The 16,634-nt window shown below is 46.5% G+C and overlaps 1 protein-coding gene across 1 annotated transcript in view; it reads left to right on the top strand.

Moving 5' to 3' along the window:
- Positions 1-16,634, top strand: part of stra6l (STRA6-like) — a gene marked incomplete at both ends in the record, with an annotated part of 66,610 nt that overhangs the window by 31,772 nt on the left and 18,204 nt on the right. The window contains 2 exons of the mRNA XM_084318311.1: positions 973-1,084; positions 7,032-7,185. Of these exons, the coding sequence (XP_084174437.1) occupies positions 973-1,084; positions 7,032-7,185 (266 nt within the window). The remainder of the gene's footprint in view (positions 1-972; positions 1,085-7,031; positions 7,186-16,634) is intronic.

Genomic DNA, 16,634 nt, shown 5'->3' with positions numbered 1-16,634 from the left:
CTACAGTACAATCACAAGCAGCGGAGTGTACTAAAAGGCTATGGTGAAGAGCTTTTTAAAAGTTTTTAACTTATTAATTTTTTTTTAGAGATCTAGCCTCCCTAATGTCCATATAGGTAGGGTTTATACTAAAGTAATCTCATAAAAAATGTATAAAGAAAATCCATGCATTATTATTCACAGTCCTAGTTTTTAGGCAAAAAGGACCCTGCCAACGGCATATTTTTTATTTAAACTGTCTACTGTATGAGCTTGTGACACTGGGACTCCCTAAAAACTTGGTATCTCATGTATAAACCCACCCCTACCTTAACCCTAACCTTAACCTCATTGGACCTCACGCCTCACCTTAACCCCAACCTTAACCTCATTGGACCTCACAACCCACCTTAACTGCCCATTGGACACACTGCATAACAGGGTAGATGAGATACCAGGTTTTTAGTTGTACATTTTGAATGATGTTCTACTTCTTTACAGATATCTTTGTTATAAGGATAATGAACTAGCTGAACAGTTTTGTGCTTAGATGTGCATCAGTGGGCGCCAAGTCAAACTCTGCTGCCTCCAAGAAAAAACACCTGTTTGCAACAGATTTTTCATATACATTTTGTACATGGACTCCCAAGTCCCTTCGCTAAACTCTTCCCTTAACCCTCAGCTCTCCCCCTGTGTTGGTCCACAGTGGTGGCAGCAGTAACCCTCAGCTCTCCCCTGTGTTGGTCCACAGTGGTGGCAGCAGTAACCCTCAGCTCTCCCCCTGTGTTGGTCCACAGTGGTGGCAGCAGTAACCCTCAGCTCTCCCCCTGTGTTGGTCCACAGTGGTGGCAGCAGTAACCCTCAGCTCTCCCCCTGTGTTGGTCCACAGTGGTGGCAGCAGTAACCCTCAGCTCTCCCCCTGTGTTGGTCCACAGTGGTGGCAGCAGTAACCCTCAGCTCTCCCCCTGTGTTGGTCCACAGTGGTGGCAGCAGTAACCCTGCCCTCGACTGGTTCCAGAGGAAAGTGTATCATTGGGACCCCTACTTCAAGTTCCCCAACAGAATCATCGGCACTGCTGTCATATCACTGATAGGCCTATACACGGTAAGGTCTTTTTATCACTTGCCACCCTTATCCCCAACACATAGTTCCGCCCCACCTAGAATAATGTTCACCAGCCGCCACTGGACTGAGTCCCAATTTTAATCAACAGTATTATGGCGTTTATACAGTTTGTTTAAACAAGTGAACGTCCTCCGAGCTCTCTCTCTCTGCCTCTCTCAGCGCTGCAAGCCAACTGCGCTGGGGCAGATCAGGGGAACACATAATCTCCACACATAATGGGCGTGTCTGCGCTGGTATCTCATCCGCACAATGTCCTTGGTGGATAGCTCGCAAAGACAGAGCAGATACCGCGCGCAAACCCCATGCAGTTAAGGGTGCAAACCCTCCTTGGGTTGTCCCCCCCTTACCTATGTCACCTGTTGCAAGAAATAGTATAGGCATATTATACATTTCCTGAATCCTTATGGTCCTGTGATTTTGTATTTTGTGTCCCTGTTGCTCCTAGATCAGGGGTTCTCAACCTTTCTGCTGCCAAGGCATCCCTGTGTCCAATAAAATATTCCAGGGCACCCCTACATACGATAAAGACTTTTCCGGTCCTGTCTTTTTTGCTACAATGATGACAAAAGTGCTTGCTTTCAAAATAAGGTCTAAATGGCTTAGTACTGTTGACATTACACTGCTTGTAGTAGTAAATCAAATAGCATATTTTTTAAAATAAAATTACAGAATATTATCACTAAAGTGCTATCTGTTACAGCTGCACTGTTTTCCATTAAAATACCATATTTGGATAAGTGTGACCATTTCTCAAGAACAGAAAATCATGTATTTCTTTTAAATACAGAAAAGGATCACCAAGTTACCATTTCTCAAAAAATATAAATAAATATAGAAGATAAGCACTCGTTCACCCAGTGGACATTTCTAGCTCAATGCGAGGTCTGCTGCTGATGCTGGCTAATAATACGGTCAATACATGGGGAGATCTTTGACAAGGCAACACACATGTCATCCTCAAGGCTCAACTTGGCCCTATATTTTGTTTTCAGAGCTGTCATGGATGAAAAGCCAGCTTCACACAGATATGTGGTGCTGAATGGTATCAACACCCTAACTGCTCCATCATGAGATACTTGGTACTCAGCACCACACTCAGACCAACATGTTTCCAGGGGCACTTCACTGAAACCAGCTCTCCAGGTGGTATCAGATGAGATTTCAATGAGTTCTTCCAAGAGTTTGGATTGAGATGTGTCAGGAAGCTTTGTCTCAATGTTGTCTGTAAAGGGGTTCTTTATCCAGAGTAACTTGGTGATCCTTTTCTGTGTTTTATTAAATAATGATTTTCAGGGTGCCAGGGTGGTGCACGGCCGTCCCGGTTCGACTCCCAGACCCGGCGACCTTTGCCGAATGTCTTCCCCCATATCTCTCTCTCATCCTTCCTCTCTGCCGGACTTGTCCAATAAACAAATGAAAAAGCTACCAAAACATATAAAAAAAAAGGTAGCACTTTATAATAACACCCTGTTATAATACATTTATAAGGTATTTGTAGATAATGAACTGATCATGAACAAACCATTTATATATATTCATAAATGATTATTAAATCATTTATAACTATAGTTGTATACCATTTACAAAGTATTTATAACGCATTAGTGGATAATGAACTAATCATGAACAAACCATTTATATACATTCATAAATTATTATTAAATAATTTATAACTATATTTGTATAACATTTACAGATTAGTTCTACATTATTTATAACTCATTATCAACATTGTTTGTACTTGATTTGTTCATCATTAAATAATGTTGTTTAATGTGTAGTAACACATTTGTAGATGCTTTGAAAAATGGATATGAAAAAACGACTATAGTGTATCTCCATTTATTTTTCATGTTCAACAAATGATTTGTTAAGACATTCATAAAACATTTATAAATCATTTGCAGATGCTATCGTGGGCGCCAATCTAAAGTGAAGCCTATTCATCATTAACAAGTGTCTAATACAGTTAATTATTTGTTTACTTTTTCATCACATGTTACAAATGTTGTAGGCAGCTTTCGGATACACCCTTCTTTGTGACATCAAACAGTGACAGAATTAGGACTAAAGATAAATGCAATTTTATTAACATATAAAATACATTTGCATTACATATAGTGTAACATCGGGGGGCACTAGGACCCAGGAGTACGCGAGCGAGACTTGACGTCACGTGTGTTGCCGTCTGTTTGAATGGAAGCACAAGTTATCCGTGCTGCGTCTATACTTTCGCTTTTAATAAGGTATGAGCAGGTTAAACACCTTTTTTTGTTGGTAAATCTATTCCATCATTTCCGACCTACAAACAACTCTTATGTTGTGTAGACGTTTGTGTAGATGTGGTGGCCGCTAATGTTACATTTGTTCGACACGACACACAAGAGTAATAATTATTTGTGTCGTGTCATCATCACTGAGCACATTGAGCACACATTAGGAACACATGTAACGTTAGCGGCCACCACATCTACACAAACGTCTACACAACATAAGAGTTGTTTGTAGGTCGGAAATGATGGAATAGATTAACCAACAAAAAGGGTGTTTAACCTGCTCATACCTTATTAAAAGCGAAAGTATAGACGCAGCACGGATAACTTGTGCTTCCATTCAAACAGACGGCAACACACGTGACGTCAAGTCTCGCTCGCGTGAGACTTCCTCTCTAGATCCTCTTCAATACCTGGCCAGGGTACTCCTGGGTCCTAGTGCCCCCCGATGTTACACTATATGTCATGCACATGTATTTTATATGTTAATAAAATTGCATTTATCTTTAGTCCTAATTCTGTCACTGTTTGATGTCACAAAGAAGGGTGTATCCGAAAGCTGCCTACAACATTTGTAACATGTGATGAAAAAGTAAACAAATAATTAACTGTATTAGACACTTGTTAATGATGAATAGGCTTCACTTTAGATTGGCCACCACGATAGCATCTGCAAATGATTTATAGATGTTTTATGAATGTCTTAACAAATCATTTGTTGAACATGAAAAATAAATGGAGATACACTATAGTCGTTTTTTCATATCCATTTTTCAAAGCATCTACAAATGTGTTACTACACATTAAACAACATTATTTAATGATGAACAAATCAAGTACAAACAATGTTGATAATGAGTTATAAATAATGTAGAACTAATCTGTAAATGTTATACAAATATAGTTATAAATGATTTAATAATCATTTATGAATGTATATAAATGGTTTGTTCATGATTAGTTCATTATCTACAAATACCTTATAAATGTATTACAACAGGGTGTTATTATAAAGTGCTACCAAAAAAAATTATGATTTTCAGTTTTTGAGAAATGGTCAAACTTATCCAAATGTGGTATTTTCATGGAAAACAGTGCAGCTGCAACAGATAGCACGTTAGTGATCATTTTCTTTAATCATATAAATCATTTTTTTTTAGACATCTCAAGGCACCCCTGGCAGCTCTTTGAGGCACCCTAGTGTGCCTAGGCACCCCTGTTGAGAACCGCTGTCCTAGATGACACAAGGCTAAAATATAGTATATAATTTTGTCAAAAACTGTGTAAAAATGTGTGTTGTTGACTGTTCAAAGAGCTCCAGTGACCTCTATATTGGTCAGAGAGATTAACATCGGGTTAATTGAATCTGGCTAATGGGACTTTTGATCGACTTAGTTGAACCAGGTACGGGGAATAGGGCCCAGAAAAAGACTTCCGTCTTGTTTACATAAGGGTCCTCCATTTTCAATTCATCAAGAAAACGTATTAACAAACTGATTGAGCTTGGTTCACAAGGACCGTTATATATTTTTTTTTATCCACTTTTTCTCCCCATTTTCTATTTTTCTCCCATCCCAATTTCGTATTATCCAATTCTTCCCTCCCCTGTCTTGAACGTTGCTAGACTATGCCTCCCACAGGTCGGTTGTAGTGAGGACAGAAGCCTTGCATCACGTGTCCCCTCCGGTACACGAGGTGGCAGCCTGTCGCATCTTTTCACCGCAGCAGCTCGAACTCTCAGTGGCGAGGAGTAATGCGTGGGAGGCTCACGCTGCCCCCGCTACTTCCTGCTTCCGTCGCACCGGCGTCACCAAACCGACCTGTAGGAGTCGCTGTCCACAACGTCAAATCCCCACCCACCGGCTTTCCCACCCTCTAACACTTGCCAATTGTGTTAGAATGAACGACCGGCCAGCCGGTAGCAACGCCGAGAGCTGGGCTCCAACCCAGCGTCTCCTGCGTTAGAGGCAAGCGCCTTGCCCACTGCGCCAATCAGCCGCCCAGACCTTTATATCTTTTGCATCTTGTTTATTTTGATTGATGTACATTGTTTATGTTGATATTGATTGTGGGTGAACTTCATTGGTGATTTGCTTGGTGTTCCACCTGCAAAAAAAGAGTTTAAAGGGTAATTTCACCTAAAAAGGTACTTGCATTCCCTGCATACTTAAAGGTTTAAGTTAAAATACTTAAATACTTACCTTCTAACTGAAGAATAATAAAGTTAATTAGTATTTACTGATCCGCACCTGCAAAAGAAAAGGAAAATAAGGTGTTAACTCAAAAAGGATACAATTAATATATCCAACTTTAAATCTAGCTATTGGCTAGTGATTCTTATCAGACGTCTGAAACAAAATAAGTTGATTCAATCAACCTAGAAACTAGATACCAAACAAAAATGGTCTTAGTCAAGAAAGGGTTAATTAAGGAACCTTAAAGGCATACCTTACTTACCTGTCTTATGTTGTTTGTCTTGTCTCATCAGCGCTGTGTTTAATAAATTGCCGGTTATTGCTTCTTACTTTGTCTCTGGTCTACCTACTCCTTTTATATACCACTCCTCCCTCCAACCTAGAACTGGTCCGTGGCGTCTAGCTGTTACTGATAGCGACACAAGTGCTACAATACACTGCACTCATTCAGGGATGCTGCTGCCAGTGACTGGAACAACCTACAGAAATCTCTCAAACTGGTCACCTTTATGCCTAAGTCAGCATTCAAGCACTCTCCGATGAACATTCTCACTGATTCCTGCAACTGTTTCTCAACCCAGTAACATCGCCAACCCCCTGTCTGTCATGGTGCCCCTCTCACTGCTATAGGGAGGTGTAGTCTGACGTCACTTTGGACCGCCCGCGCGGTCCACCCGTTTATGGATTTATCATTGGAAAAATGTATTATCGGCTATTGTAATAATTCTGCCTCATGAACATTGGCACAAAAAAAACATTGTACTGGATCTTTAAGCAGCATCTCTCAAAGTTTCAGTTTAGTGTGTGTCTTCCTGTCCTTGTTTCTGTGACTGGTCAAATTATTTAAATGATACAGGTGGTCTTTATTACAGTAGTTGAACAGTAAACCCTTGATAAAACCCAGAGTGTCTATGGTCAAGAGGAGGCACTTCCAACTGATGGAGTTGTTAAATCTTTGTAGAAATGTCCATCTGTGTTTTAAAGCACAGGGTATGGTCAACCTTGTCCCAGTTACTCACAACCTTCTGTGTGGGTGTGTGCATGCATGTGTGTTGTGTGTTCTTTCTCTCCTCTCGACAGAAGGCCTGGTTTGAGTAATGGCTTGTGCCTGAGTCGACTTTACTTGACTTTGTTGTGAAAACTTGTTGAAAGAGGTAATAATAAAGTAGCTGACTTCAGTGACCCTGTATTTGCCCTAAGGTACACACACACACACCCCTTCCCAGGTGACATTGCCAGACTACAAATGAATCTGCGACCCCTCCCCTCTCTAACTCTCACTTCACTTTACTATTTTTCTCTCTCTCTCTCTCTCTCTCTCTCTCTCTCTCTCTCTCTCTCTCTCTCTCTCTCTCTCTCTCTCTCTCTCTCTCTCTCTCTCTCTCTCTCTCTCTCTCTCTCTCTCTCTCTCTCTCTCTCTCTCTCTCTCTCTCTTTCTCTCTCTCTCTCACTCTATAGATGACTCTAGCAGACTACAGTCTGAGTGACCTGGCCTTTGATAAGGTTGACATGTGGAAGGACACTCTAGTCCAGCTGGCTGCTTCCTGTAACCAGACCCAGGCGCTTGGCTCCCTCATACCACAACTGGAGGAGTTCACCTACATAGCCAGAAGTGAGTAGAGGGAATCGTGTGTGTGTGTGTGCATGTGTACGAGCTTACACAAACATTTTATTTTATGGCCTTGCAAAAATCAGAGCTCCATTCATTATCTGAGTTGATAGGCTTGAATGGAATGGCTGTAAATTGGTTTAGGTCATACCTTGAGGGTGAACACAGGTCTGTGATGTTGATAGGACACTATCAGAGGAAAGGGAAATTACCTGTGGTGTGCCACATGGCTCCATATTGGGCTATCTTTTGTTCCTTATGCATGTTAATGACATGCCAGCTGCAGTGAAATGCTAATTATTACTGTACACGGATGACTCTGCATTACTAGTGTCAGGGCAGGATATCCACCAGGTTGAGGAGACACTTAGTAGGGAGTTAGAGTTGGTGAGAGAATGGCTTATATCAGGGGTCGGCAATAGGTGGCCCGCGGGCCGAAATTGGCCCGCCGGCAATAATATCTGGCCCTTCAGATTATTAAAAAAAAAATTTAATCAGACAAACTAGGCTAGGCTATATGTTAGCTATAATGTCCAAATAGAGAAACTACCACCACCTAAATAATGCTTATTATACTTTGTTTTATCCATGTTGAGAGTGAATAACAGGTATAGGCAGCGAGGTGCAATGTAGCGCTTGCTCAACATGAAAAAAGTCGGTGGACAGCGCCTGGTGCTGAAATAACAAACCAGCCACACCACATGTGTGGTGTGAAATTAAAACACCAGTTCAGTAAGTCATTCAAACTTTATCTTTACTTATATATGACTGTGACGGCACCACACATGTGAATAACAATGCAATTAAACTGAAGTCAAATCAGAGCAAAAAAAGCTGAATCTGCTTCAAGAAGATGCGCTACATTAGGTATATAAGGAATTACAACGAGACACTTATTGACTAAATAAAAAATACAATTAGGCTTTTAAACCTCTAAAGCCGGGCGCAACACTAAACATGTTTTGTAAAACATTAAATATCTTTGGATTTGTTTGTGATAAAGACTTGCTTTATTGTATCGGAATCGATTGTCATCTCAAAATTTAGTGCATCTCTCAGAGAATGCGCGGATGTAAAGCATAGAATCTTGAAATATCTAGATTGGTTGTTTTCCCTGGACTGCATCTAATCCACTGTATCTATCCATTTATCATATATCTATGTCTGTCACTATAGCCAATGGAAATGCTAGAAATGGTCACGTGGACTGGGAGAACCAATAGAAAATTCCTATTGTTTCTCAATAGTCCAGTGCGCTCCACAGAAAGGGCTGTCAGATAGACGCATTGGTTGCGCGTAATGTAAGATAGACCAATAAGAGATGGGCGCTTGTCTCTGGTTTTATAATAAAATGGCAAAAAGACAAAGGTATAATGTTCAGTGCAAATGTGTATGTCGTTTACAGTTTATTATGCCACCTATGCAGCTAGTTTATTTAGTCCATTCTCTGCCTCTGCCACAAATGTATGTCTTAGTTATAAGGTGGTCTGTCACAGAGTTAAAATGTTTTCACTATCAATATATATTAAATTAGCCATTGTTTTAGTTTCCGGCCCCCCATACGATGGCTTGGAAAAAATTTGGCCCTCGGCCAAACTTAATTGAAGACCCCTGGCTTATATAATAAGCTGTCTCTACACAGCTTAAAAACAGAGTCCATACTGTTCAGTACCAAGCGGAGACTACAGAGGGTATGATAGGATCAAGGTAATCTGTGATGGTAACATAATTGTGTCTATGTTGTGTATCTGGGACATTGGATCAATCACTTTCGGGTGAATTAATTGCTGCTATAGTGCTATCAAAAAGTGCCAGTCAGGGCGCCCCAGTGGCGAACCACATAGCGCGCTCAGCCGCGACACGGCCGACCCGGGTTCGACTCCCGAACCCGTCGTTATTTGCCGAATATCTTCCCCCCACTCTGTCTCCCATTCCTCCTCTGTCTCTCACTACTGGACTGCCCAGTAGAAATAAAGCGATAAACGCCAAAAAAATAAATCTTAAAAAAAAGAAAAGTGCCAGTCAGCTCAAATTCCTGTACAGCAGAAACAGGCAGTTTGATATAAGAATGAAGAAACTCCTTGTGGTAACAATATAATTGGGTACCTGCTAATTGTACTCCCCAGAACACATGTTGGACTACAGGAATTGCAAGCAATGGGTTTTCTAAACCACATGCATAATGTAACTGAGGGGTACAATTCCCTGACTGTATTGAGAGTATGGTATCATTAAACCACTACTTAGTTATGTACTTTAATTACTGGCCATACAGTACACGGTATATATGGTGAACACCCACACAATAATACGGCTTAACAAAGAAAGTCATATTTAGAAGTATTTATTATCAGAGCAGCAACAGTAGGTTACAATATTGAGAATTATGAATTGCGCTTATATGGCGAAGAACACTTAAGTAGGTCAAGAGCGTAAGTCCATGAGCATATTAAGATGGGTATAATTAATACCACCTGTAGCATAAGAATTATATAAGGCACACTCGTAGTCAGCTGGAGATACTAAGGGGGGTTCCCTCCGGTTGTAAGCCAGCAGGGGAGAGGAATGGTCGGGAGCAAAGTCTGGATCAACGAGGAATAAAGAGACTCCAGATACAGGAGACGGTGCAATAATCCTTTGGTCCGTAGACAAAGCAACAGCTATACTCCGGTATGCAATACAGCATGGATGAAAGCTAGCCAGCCTCTGTGGGTCCTAGAGGCGGGCTCGACGGTGCTCCTCACAGGGTAGATCCCACACAACAGTGGGGTAGACGGTTCTCTGCTCCAGCAGCCACAGTACCAAAGCAATATAATCCAGCCGGAAAAGGCTCTGCATTCGTCGGTGTAGGTTCTCCGGTGTACATATCCAACGGTTCTCGTCTAGGACTCCTCGGATGGCGGCACAAGGTTAGGCCGCCCAGCCTGGATAAGTACACTAGCTCGGTACGACGAACCGGTGGTAATGCTGGTCACTGTAGAACGGTAGCCGCACGATACACTATAAATAATAGACTATTACTTTACAATAGAATAAGTCGAACTCGACGATACAGCGTTAAACTCTGACACTTTAGCTATCAATTCGCACGCGGTTCTCAAGGCTCTATTTAGGGGCAAAAGGGGCCCACTTCACGGCACGTTGTATCGTGGTGAAGGCTTCAACGTTTTGGTCTAAGCAGGTTTTAGGCTAAGTGCTTCTGTATCCACCTGCGACGTATTTATACGTAAGGTGAATAATCTAGTGCCAACCTCAGTTCTGTCTCATATTACTGCGCAAACCTGGACATGTTGAGACATGTCTTGGCGGTGGCTTTGAACTCGACATTGGGGGTATGGTCGTTGGCGCCTAGGGGTCGCTGTCCAATAGGAGAACGAATATTATGGTCTGGCCTGTACCTAGGTAAAGGGATATTCCGTGTATATGTACAAAGAATATACAAGGGATATCAGACGATATACAAATATTATACAATATATCTCAAGTAATAAATATATATATTCGGTTTAATCTGACCCTTTGTAACAGCCGCCTCCTAATTAGTCCGCACCTAATTAGCTAAGCAGAGACAGATTAACCGTCTTGTCCACTACTCAATGTCCGTTGTGAGGAGTAGGGCAATTAACAAAGTCAGTGGGTCATGGTCGTCATCAAGGGAATCAGGTAGCCTTGGCAACTCTATCAGCCTCGCCACGGGTCGGGTGTATGTCTGTCCCTGGACGAGCACTTCTGCCGCTCTGACCTTTCCGTCGGCACCAGTGATCACTTTGCTTACGCGGCCGGCCGGCCACATAGCTCGGGGTAGTGACTGGTCTATGATCATGACGACTGTGCCCTCCGTCAAATTGTCTCTTTCTTTTACCCATTTCTGGCGGGTCTGTAGAGACGGTAGATAGTGGAGGAGGAAACTGTTCCAAAACTTGTCAGCCAATACTTGACTGTACCTCCACATTCTTTGGCCGATCGCTTCCTCAGGTCTGTACACTGTCTGTGGGAGCGCGGGGTCCAGCCGCCCCATCAAGAGAGTGTTGGGGGTGACTGGGTCGACATCTGCTACATCACTTGAGACGTAACCGAGGGGCTTTGAGTTCAATACTCCCTCGATCTCCGTGAGGACTGTCGTGAGGACTTCTTCCGCCACGGTCTGGGCCCCAAGCACGGCGTACAGGGCTGTCTTTATTGAACGTACTTCTCGTTCCCAGGTTCCCCCGAAGTGAGGGGCGTTCGGGGGGTTAAACTGGAAATCAATCTGAGAGGGAGCGAGGTGGGTCTTAAGTTCTGGGCCCATAGCTTGGAAGCTCTCTCTCAGCTCTCTTTCTCCGCCTTTGAAGTTTGTCCCGTGATCAGACAATAATATAGACGGTTTTCCTTTCCGCGATGTGAATCTCCGGAAGGCCATAAGGAATGAGTCCGTACTCATGGTTGGAAGGAGTTTTATGTGTATCGCTCGGGTGGTCATGCATTTGAATACAATACCCCACCTCTTCTCCGTCCCTCTTCCTTTCTTCACATACAGCGGGCCGAAGCAGTCCATACCGGTGGAGTGAAAGGGCTTGTCGCCGAGTCGGAGGCGACAGGGGGGTAGGTCAGCCATCCTGGGTATACTGGGCTGTGCTCGCCACTTACGACAGTCTAGACAGGTCCGCTGGAAGCGTCGTACTGCTTCTCTTCCTTGCAGTATCCAATAGCGACGTCTGATCTCAGCGAAGACTCTCTCTGCCCCAGCGTGGTGCACGTCCTCGTCGTATTTCTTTATGATGAGCACTGTGACCTTGTGTCGGCTGTTGAGAACTATTGGGAACTTGACGTCATCCGTTAAGTCCGGGGCCCTTCTCAGACGACCACCCACTCTGATGAGATCATGGGCGTCGCGCTCAGGGGCCAAGTGGAGCAGTCTGCTGTCTGACGGGACTGGCTTTGATCCCTGCAGACAGTCTAGCTCGTCGGGGAACGAGTCTCTCTGGGCTCGCTGTAGCAGAAGGAGTTTTGCTTCTTCGTAATTAGCTGCATTAATGTCAGTAGTGGAGGGAACCTCAGGGTGGTGCCACAGGAATGTCTTTAACTGCGCACTCTCAAGGGTAGGGCAGTCGTCTATTTTGGGGTCTGTGGGGACTGGTGTGTGCGTCAACCCACAGAACATAGATTTCTTCATCTCTGCCTCCTCTTGACTAGCCTCCCGTGGGGTGGGGTTAGGCCACTCTTCTTCCGGGAGCTTGAGGAACTCGGGACTGTCACTATAGATATTGTGACGTGTGAGGTCATCCAGGGACATTCCCTGTGTGATGACGTCTGCTGGGTTCTGTTTTGTGTCCACGTACCTCCAGCATGCTGACTCCGTCAAATCCCGGATCTCCGCGACCCTGACTCCCACGAAGACCCCGTATCTACACGAATCGGACTGGATCCATGTGAGTACGGTCATGGAGTCTGACCACAGGATTGTTCTTTGCACCGGGATGGTGAGTTCACGTTGGATTAACGTGGCGAGTTGCGCTCCTACTAGGGCTGCGCAGAGCTCTAGACGCGGGATCGATTGTTGCTTGCGGGGGGCTATTCTTGAACGAGCCAGGATGAAGGCGGTATGTATTTCTCCTCCCTCCTCTCGGGCCCGCAAGTAGGCCACCGAACCGTAGGCTACTTCGGAGGCGTCGCTGAAGACGTGCAGGTCCATCTGACACGTCTCCAGCCGCACTGTGGGTGGGAAGTAGCTGCGGCGTATGTTGACACCTGGGAGCGAGTTGAGTTCTGTTTCCCACTCTCTCCATGTGGAAGCAAGGTGGTCGGGTATGGGGTCGTCCCAGCCCTGGTCCTTGTCCCACAGCTCTCGTACAATCATCTTTGCCCTGGTGGTGTAAGGTAGAATACATCCCAACGGGTCATATTGTCTGGCGAGTGTTCTGTATACACTCCGTCTGGTGGTCGGTAGTGAAATCGACCTTCCCTGCTCCTTGGTCAGGGGTGTGTGTCTATAATGGAGCGAGTCTGTTTTGAAGCGCCAGACTAGTCCTAATGTCATTTCTTGGGCTTCACTTGGGATGGTCGCCATCCAGGTCTCGCTGCTTGCTGCCTTGTCCTCTGGGGAGAGGCTGCGCAGTACTTGAGGGTCGCTGCTGGCCCACTGCCGGAGATCAAAGCCGCCTTTGATCAAGGAGGCGCGGAGCTTGAGTAGGAGGGCCTCGGCCTCTTCTGGCGTCGAGACGCTTTGCAGACAGTTGTCCACGTAGAAACTCTTCTCTACACTTTGTCGGACCTCCTCGTCAGCTGCTGGGTCCTCTGCGACATGTTTTTGCAGTGCGAACGTAGCACAGCATGGGCTGCATGTGGTTCCGAAAGGGAGGACTTCCCATTGATAGATGGATGGTTGCTCATCCCCGATCCTCTCTCTCCATAAGAACCGCAGCAGGGGCTTGTCCTCTTCCACTAGTCGCACCTGCAGGAACATCCCTTTGATGTCGCCGCTGATGGCCACCTTGTTCTGGCGGAAACGTAGCAACACGCCTAGTAGAGAGGGGCCGAGTGTTGGGCCGGGCAAGAGTTCTTTATTCAGATTTTGTAATCCGATCTGGTAGCTGCAGTTAAACACAATACGATCCTTGCCGTTGTGGTGGACCTTGTGGTGGGGCACGTACCATGATTCGGTCGTCTGATCGGCCTCTTGAATGTCAATTCTCTTTATGTGTCCCGCTGTGATTAGCTTGTTAATCTCAGCGCGGTACACAGTGGCTTGAGCGGGGTCTCTGGCTAGGCGCCGCTCGGTGTTCAGTAGATATCGCTCCGTCGCTTCTTTTGAGGCGTGGAAGGTGGGCATACCCTCTCGCCTCAAGAGTGGAGTTGCGTATCTCATCACTCCATTGACCTCGACTCTCTTTGTCCCCTGCTCGAGGAGGGCTATGGCATAAATGTCTTCCTTGGAACGAATGTGTTTCTTTTCGTTCTTAAAGGGCATTGTCTCTAATGTCCATAGCCTCTCGACGTGCTGTAAGAGGGTGGTGTCTTCTTCTGTCACTCTGGAGTGGAGGCAGCGAGTGGCTGCTGTTCGGTTGGGAGACCTGGAGAGGGGGCCTTGTAGTGTCCATCCTAGGCGGGTCTCGACTGCTGCTGGACAGCCTCTGGGCCCAATGTGGACCCGGTCCGTCGGGACGATGAGGTGTGCGTGGTCGGATCCTATGAGCAGGGTCGGGGTGGCGCCGTCGATGGGCGGTATAGGTAGTTGACGCAGGTGCACGTATTTTTCCATCAGCTTGGAGATGGGGTAGGTGTACCGCGACAGGCCTATGTCTTGGCTGGTGAAAGCGTTAGTGATCCTATACCGCCTCTCTGGCTGCCCGCTTGCTGCGATAGTGAAGGAGACGTTCTCACCCTTGATTGTCTTCAGGTCTCTTCTTATAGTACGAATCGTCATCGTTTCTTCGCTCCCCCGCAGACCCAGCTGGGCTGCAGCGGATGCGAGGAGGAGAGTCTTTTCTGACCCGTCGTCAAGGACGCCGTAAGTGTCCATGACCTTGTCCTCGTAGCTTAATGTCACTCGGACCACCTTCAAGAGCACTCGGGAGCTCCCGCTGCTGGCGGGGTCAATATACATGACGCTTACTCTGGTGCTGCTTGGGGGTGCGGGTTTCTTCCTGTTGCTGTCATGCAAGACGTCCAAGTGGGCTCCGTCACACCGGCTGCACCTCTTCTTCAAGCGGCACTCGGCTGCCATATGGCTGCGCGCACAGCGGTAACAGCGGCGGTTGGCCTTTATCCATTGACTCACCTCGTCGGCGGTCATCTTCTTGAAAGTGTCACATTGTGACAGCCAATGTTCTTTCTCGCAGTACTGGCATACAATCTTCCACTTCTCTTTTGTCGAGGGGGTGTTGTGGTTCTTGTTCCGCGGTACTGATTCGGCTTGGTGCATGACGGTCACCAGCCTGCGGTTATCGTTGGATCTCCGAGGTCCCTCTCTGGGGCTTGGTCCACTCCGCACGAACGTATCCAGTCGTAGGCTGCTGACTTCTCTCGCGAGGAAGTCGGCCAGGTCTAGGAGGGATGGCTCGGGACCGTTGGGATCACGGTGGTCTCTTTGCCGCCTGAAGCGCTCTTGTCGGGCGGGAGGAAGCTTCTCTAATATCCTTTCTACATTAGAGTTAGCGTACAGTTCGTGTCTACCCTTTTCCTTTTGTGCCCCCAGCATCCCTACCAGGGATTGTACCTTGATAGAGAGGTCATCCAATGAGCGATTGTCTGTGGCTGGGGGGAGACGGTCAATATTCCTTATCTCTTGTATCACGTAGTCCCATATGCGTCCATAACGCTGGTCGAGGGCTACTAGAGCCGCGGTGTATGGGGTACTTGAGTTGGAATATGCCAGAGCTATGTTATGCGCTCTGGGCACCTTCAGGTGCTTGAGGAGGATAACATATTTGTACGTCTCATCAGGGACGTCGGACATCATAGTCTCTAAGCACATCCGTAATTCCGTATACTGTGCTCTGTCCTCGTGTGTAAAATCCGGGAACGTCGGTGTGCCAAGGTACGATGCCATGGATGGCTGGCACATCGGTGAGCGTTGGGGGAGAGGCCTCCTGGGCGAGTCTCCCCGTACGTGCTGTCGTGGGCTGGTACTTGGTGGGTACCAAAGCCCGGGTACCCAGGTGCTGTTCCTCGGGGCTGGCTGTGCGTCAAACTCACCCTTGAGTTGAGTCGGGGGTCTGTAACGCAGGGCCTCGGGGGTAAAGTCTGGGCTGTACTGGACCTCCTGGTCCTGTGGAGTACGATGCTGCTGGTGGGCTTGACCTTCCTCCTCTTCCTCTTCCTCTTCCTCTGCTAGGTCTTCTAGATCTTGCAGACGTCTATTCAGTCTCTCGGCGGCATAGGCCGGTTCTTCCCGGTTGCTGGGTCTCGCATGGACCGGTCGGGGAGGGGGTTCGGAGCGTGGATAGGCTCTTTCTGTTGGCCGGGCTCCGGGTCGCTTGGTCGGGTAGGGGAAGGTGCCCTAGACCCTTGTCTTGACGATGCCCTGGAGCTCCGTGCGGAGAGAGGGGGTGTCGCCCTGGCAATCAATTGCTCCATTATCTGCGCTTGTAGTCGGTCACGCTCTGCTTCGCGCTTGATGTGAGCGAGGTCGCGCTCTGCTTCGCGCTGGGCTTGGGCTGCGTCGCGCTGTGCATTGGCGGCGTCGCGCTGTGCATCGGCGGCGGCGCGCTGGGCATCTGCGCGTCCTCTTTCAATATTCTCTTCCGTCTGGAGGCGTCTGGTCTCCAGGCGTATGCGGTCGTCTTCACTCCTTTGCTGCGCCTGGAAGCGCTCTCGCTGGGTCGCAGAGTGTTCGCGTTCACTAAGGGCTTGCGCTTGGAGTTGCGCGTGAAGGCGCTCTCTTTGGTCTGCAGATTGTTCGCGCTCACTCAGTTGTTGAGCCTGCAGGCGTTCTCTTTCCATGGTAGAGTGTTCGCGCTCACTTAGCTGTTGCG

Source organism: Notolepis coatsorum (genome assembly GCF_963971535.1).
Source record: "Notolepis coatsorum genome assembly, chromosome: 7".
NCBI lineage: Eukaryota > Metazoa > Chordata > Actinopteri > Aulopiformes > Paralepididae > Notolepis > Notolepis coatsorum.
This window is presented reverse-complemented; position numbering and strand designations above follow the sequence as displayed.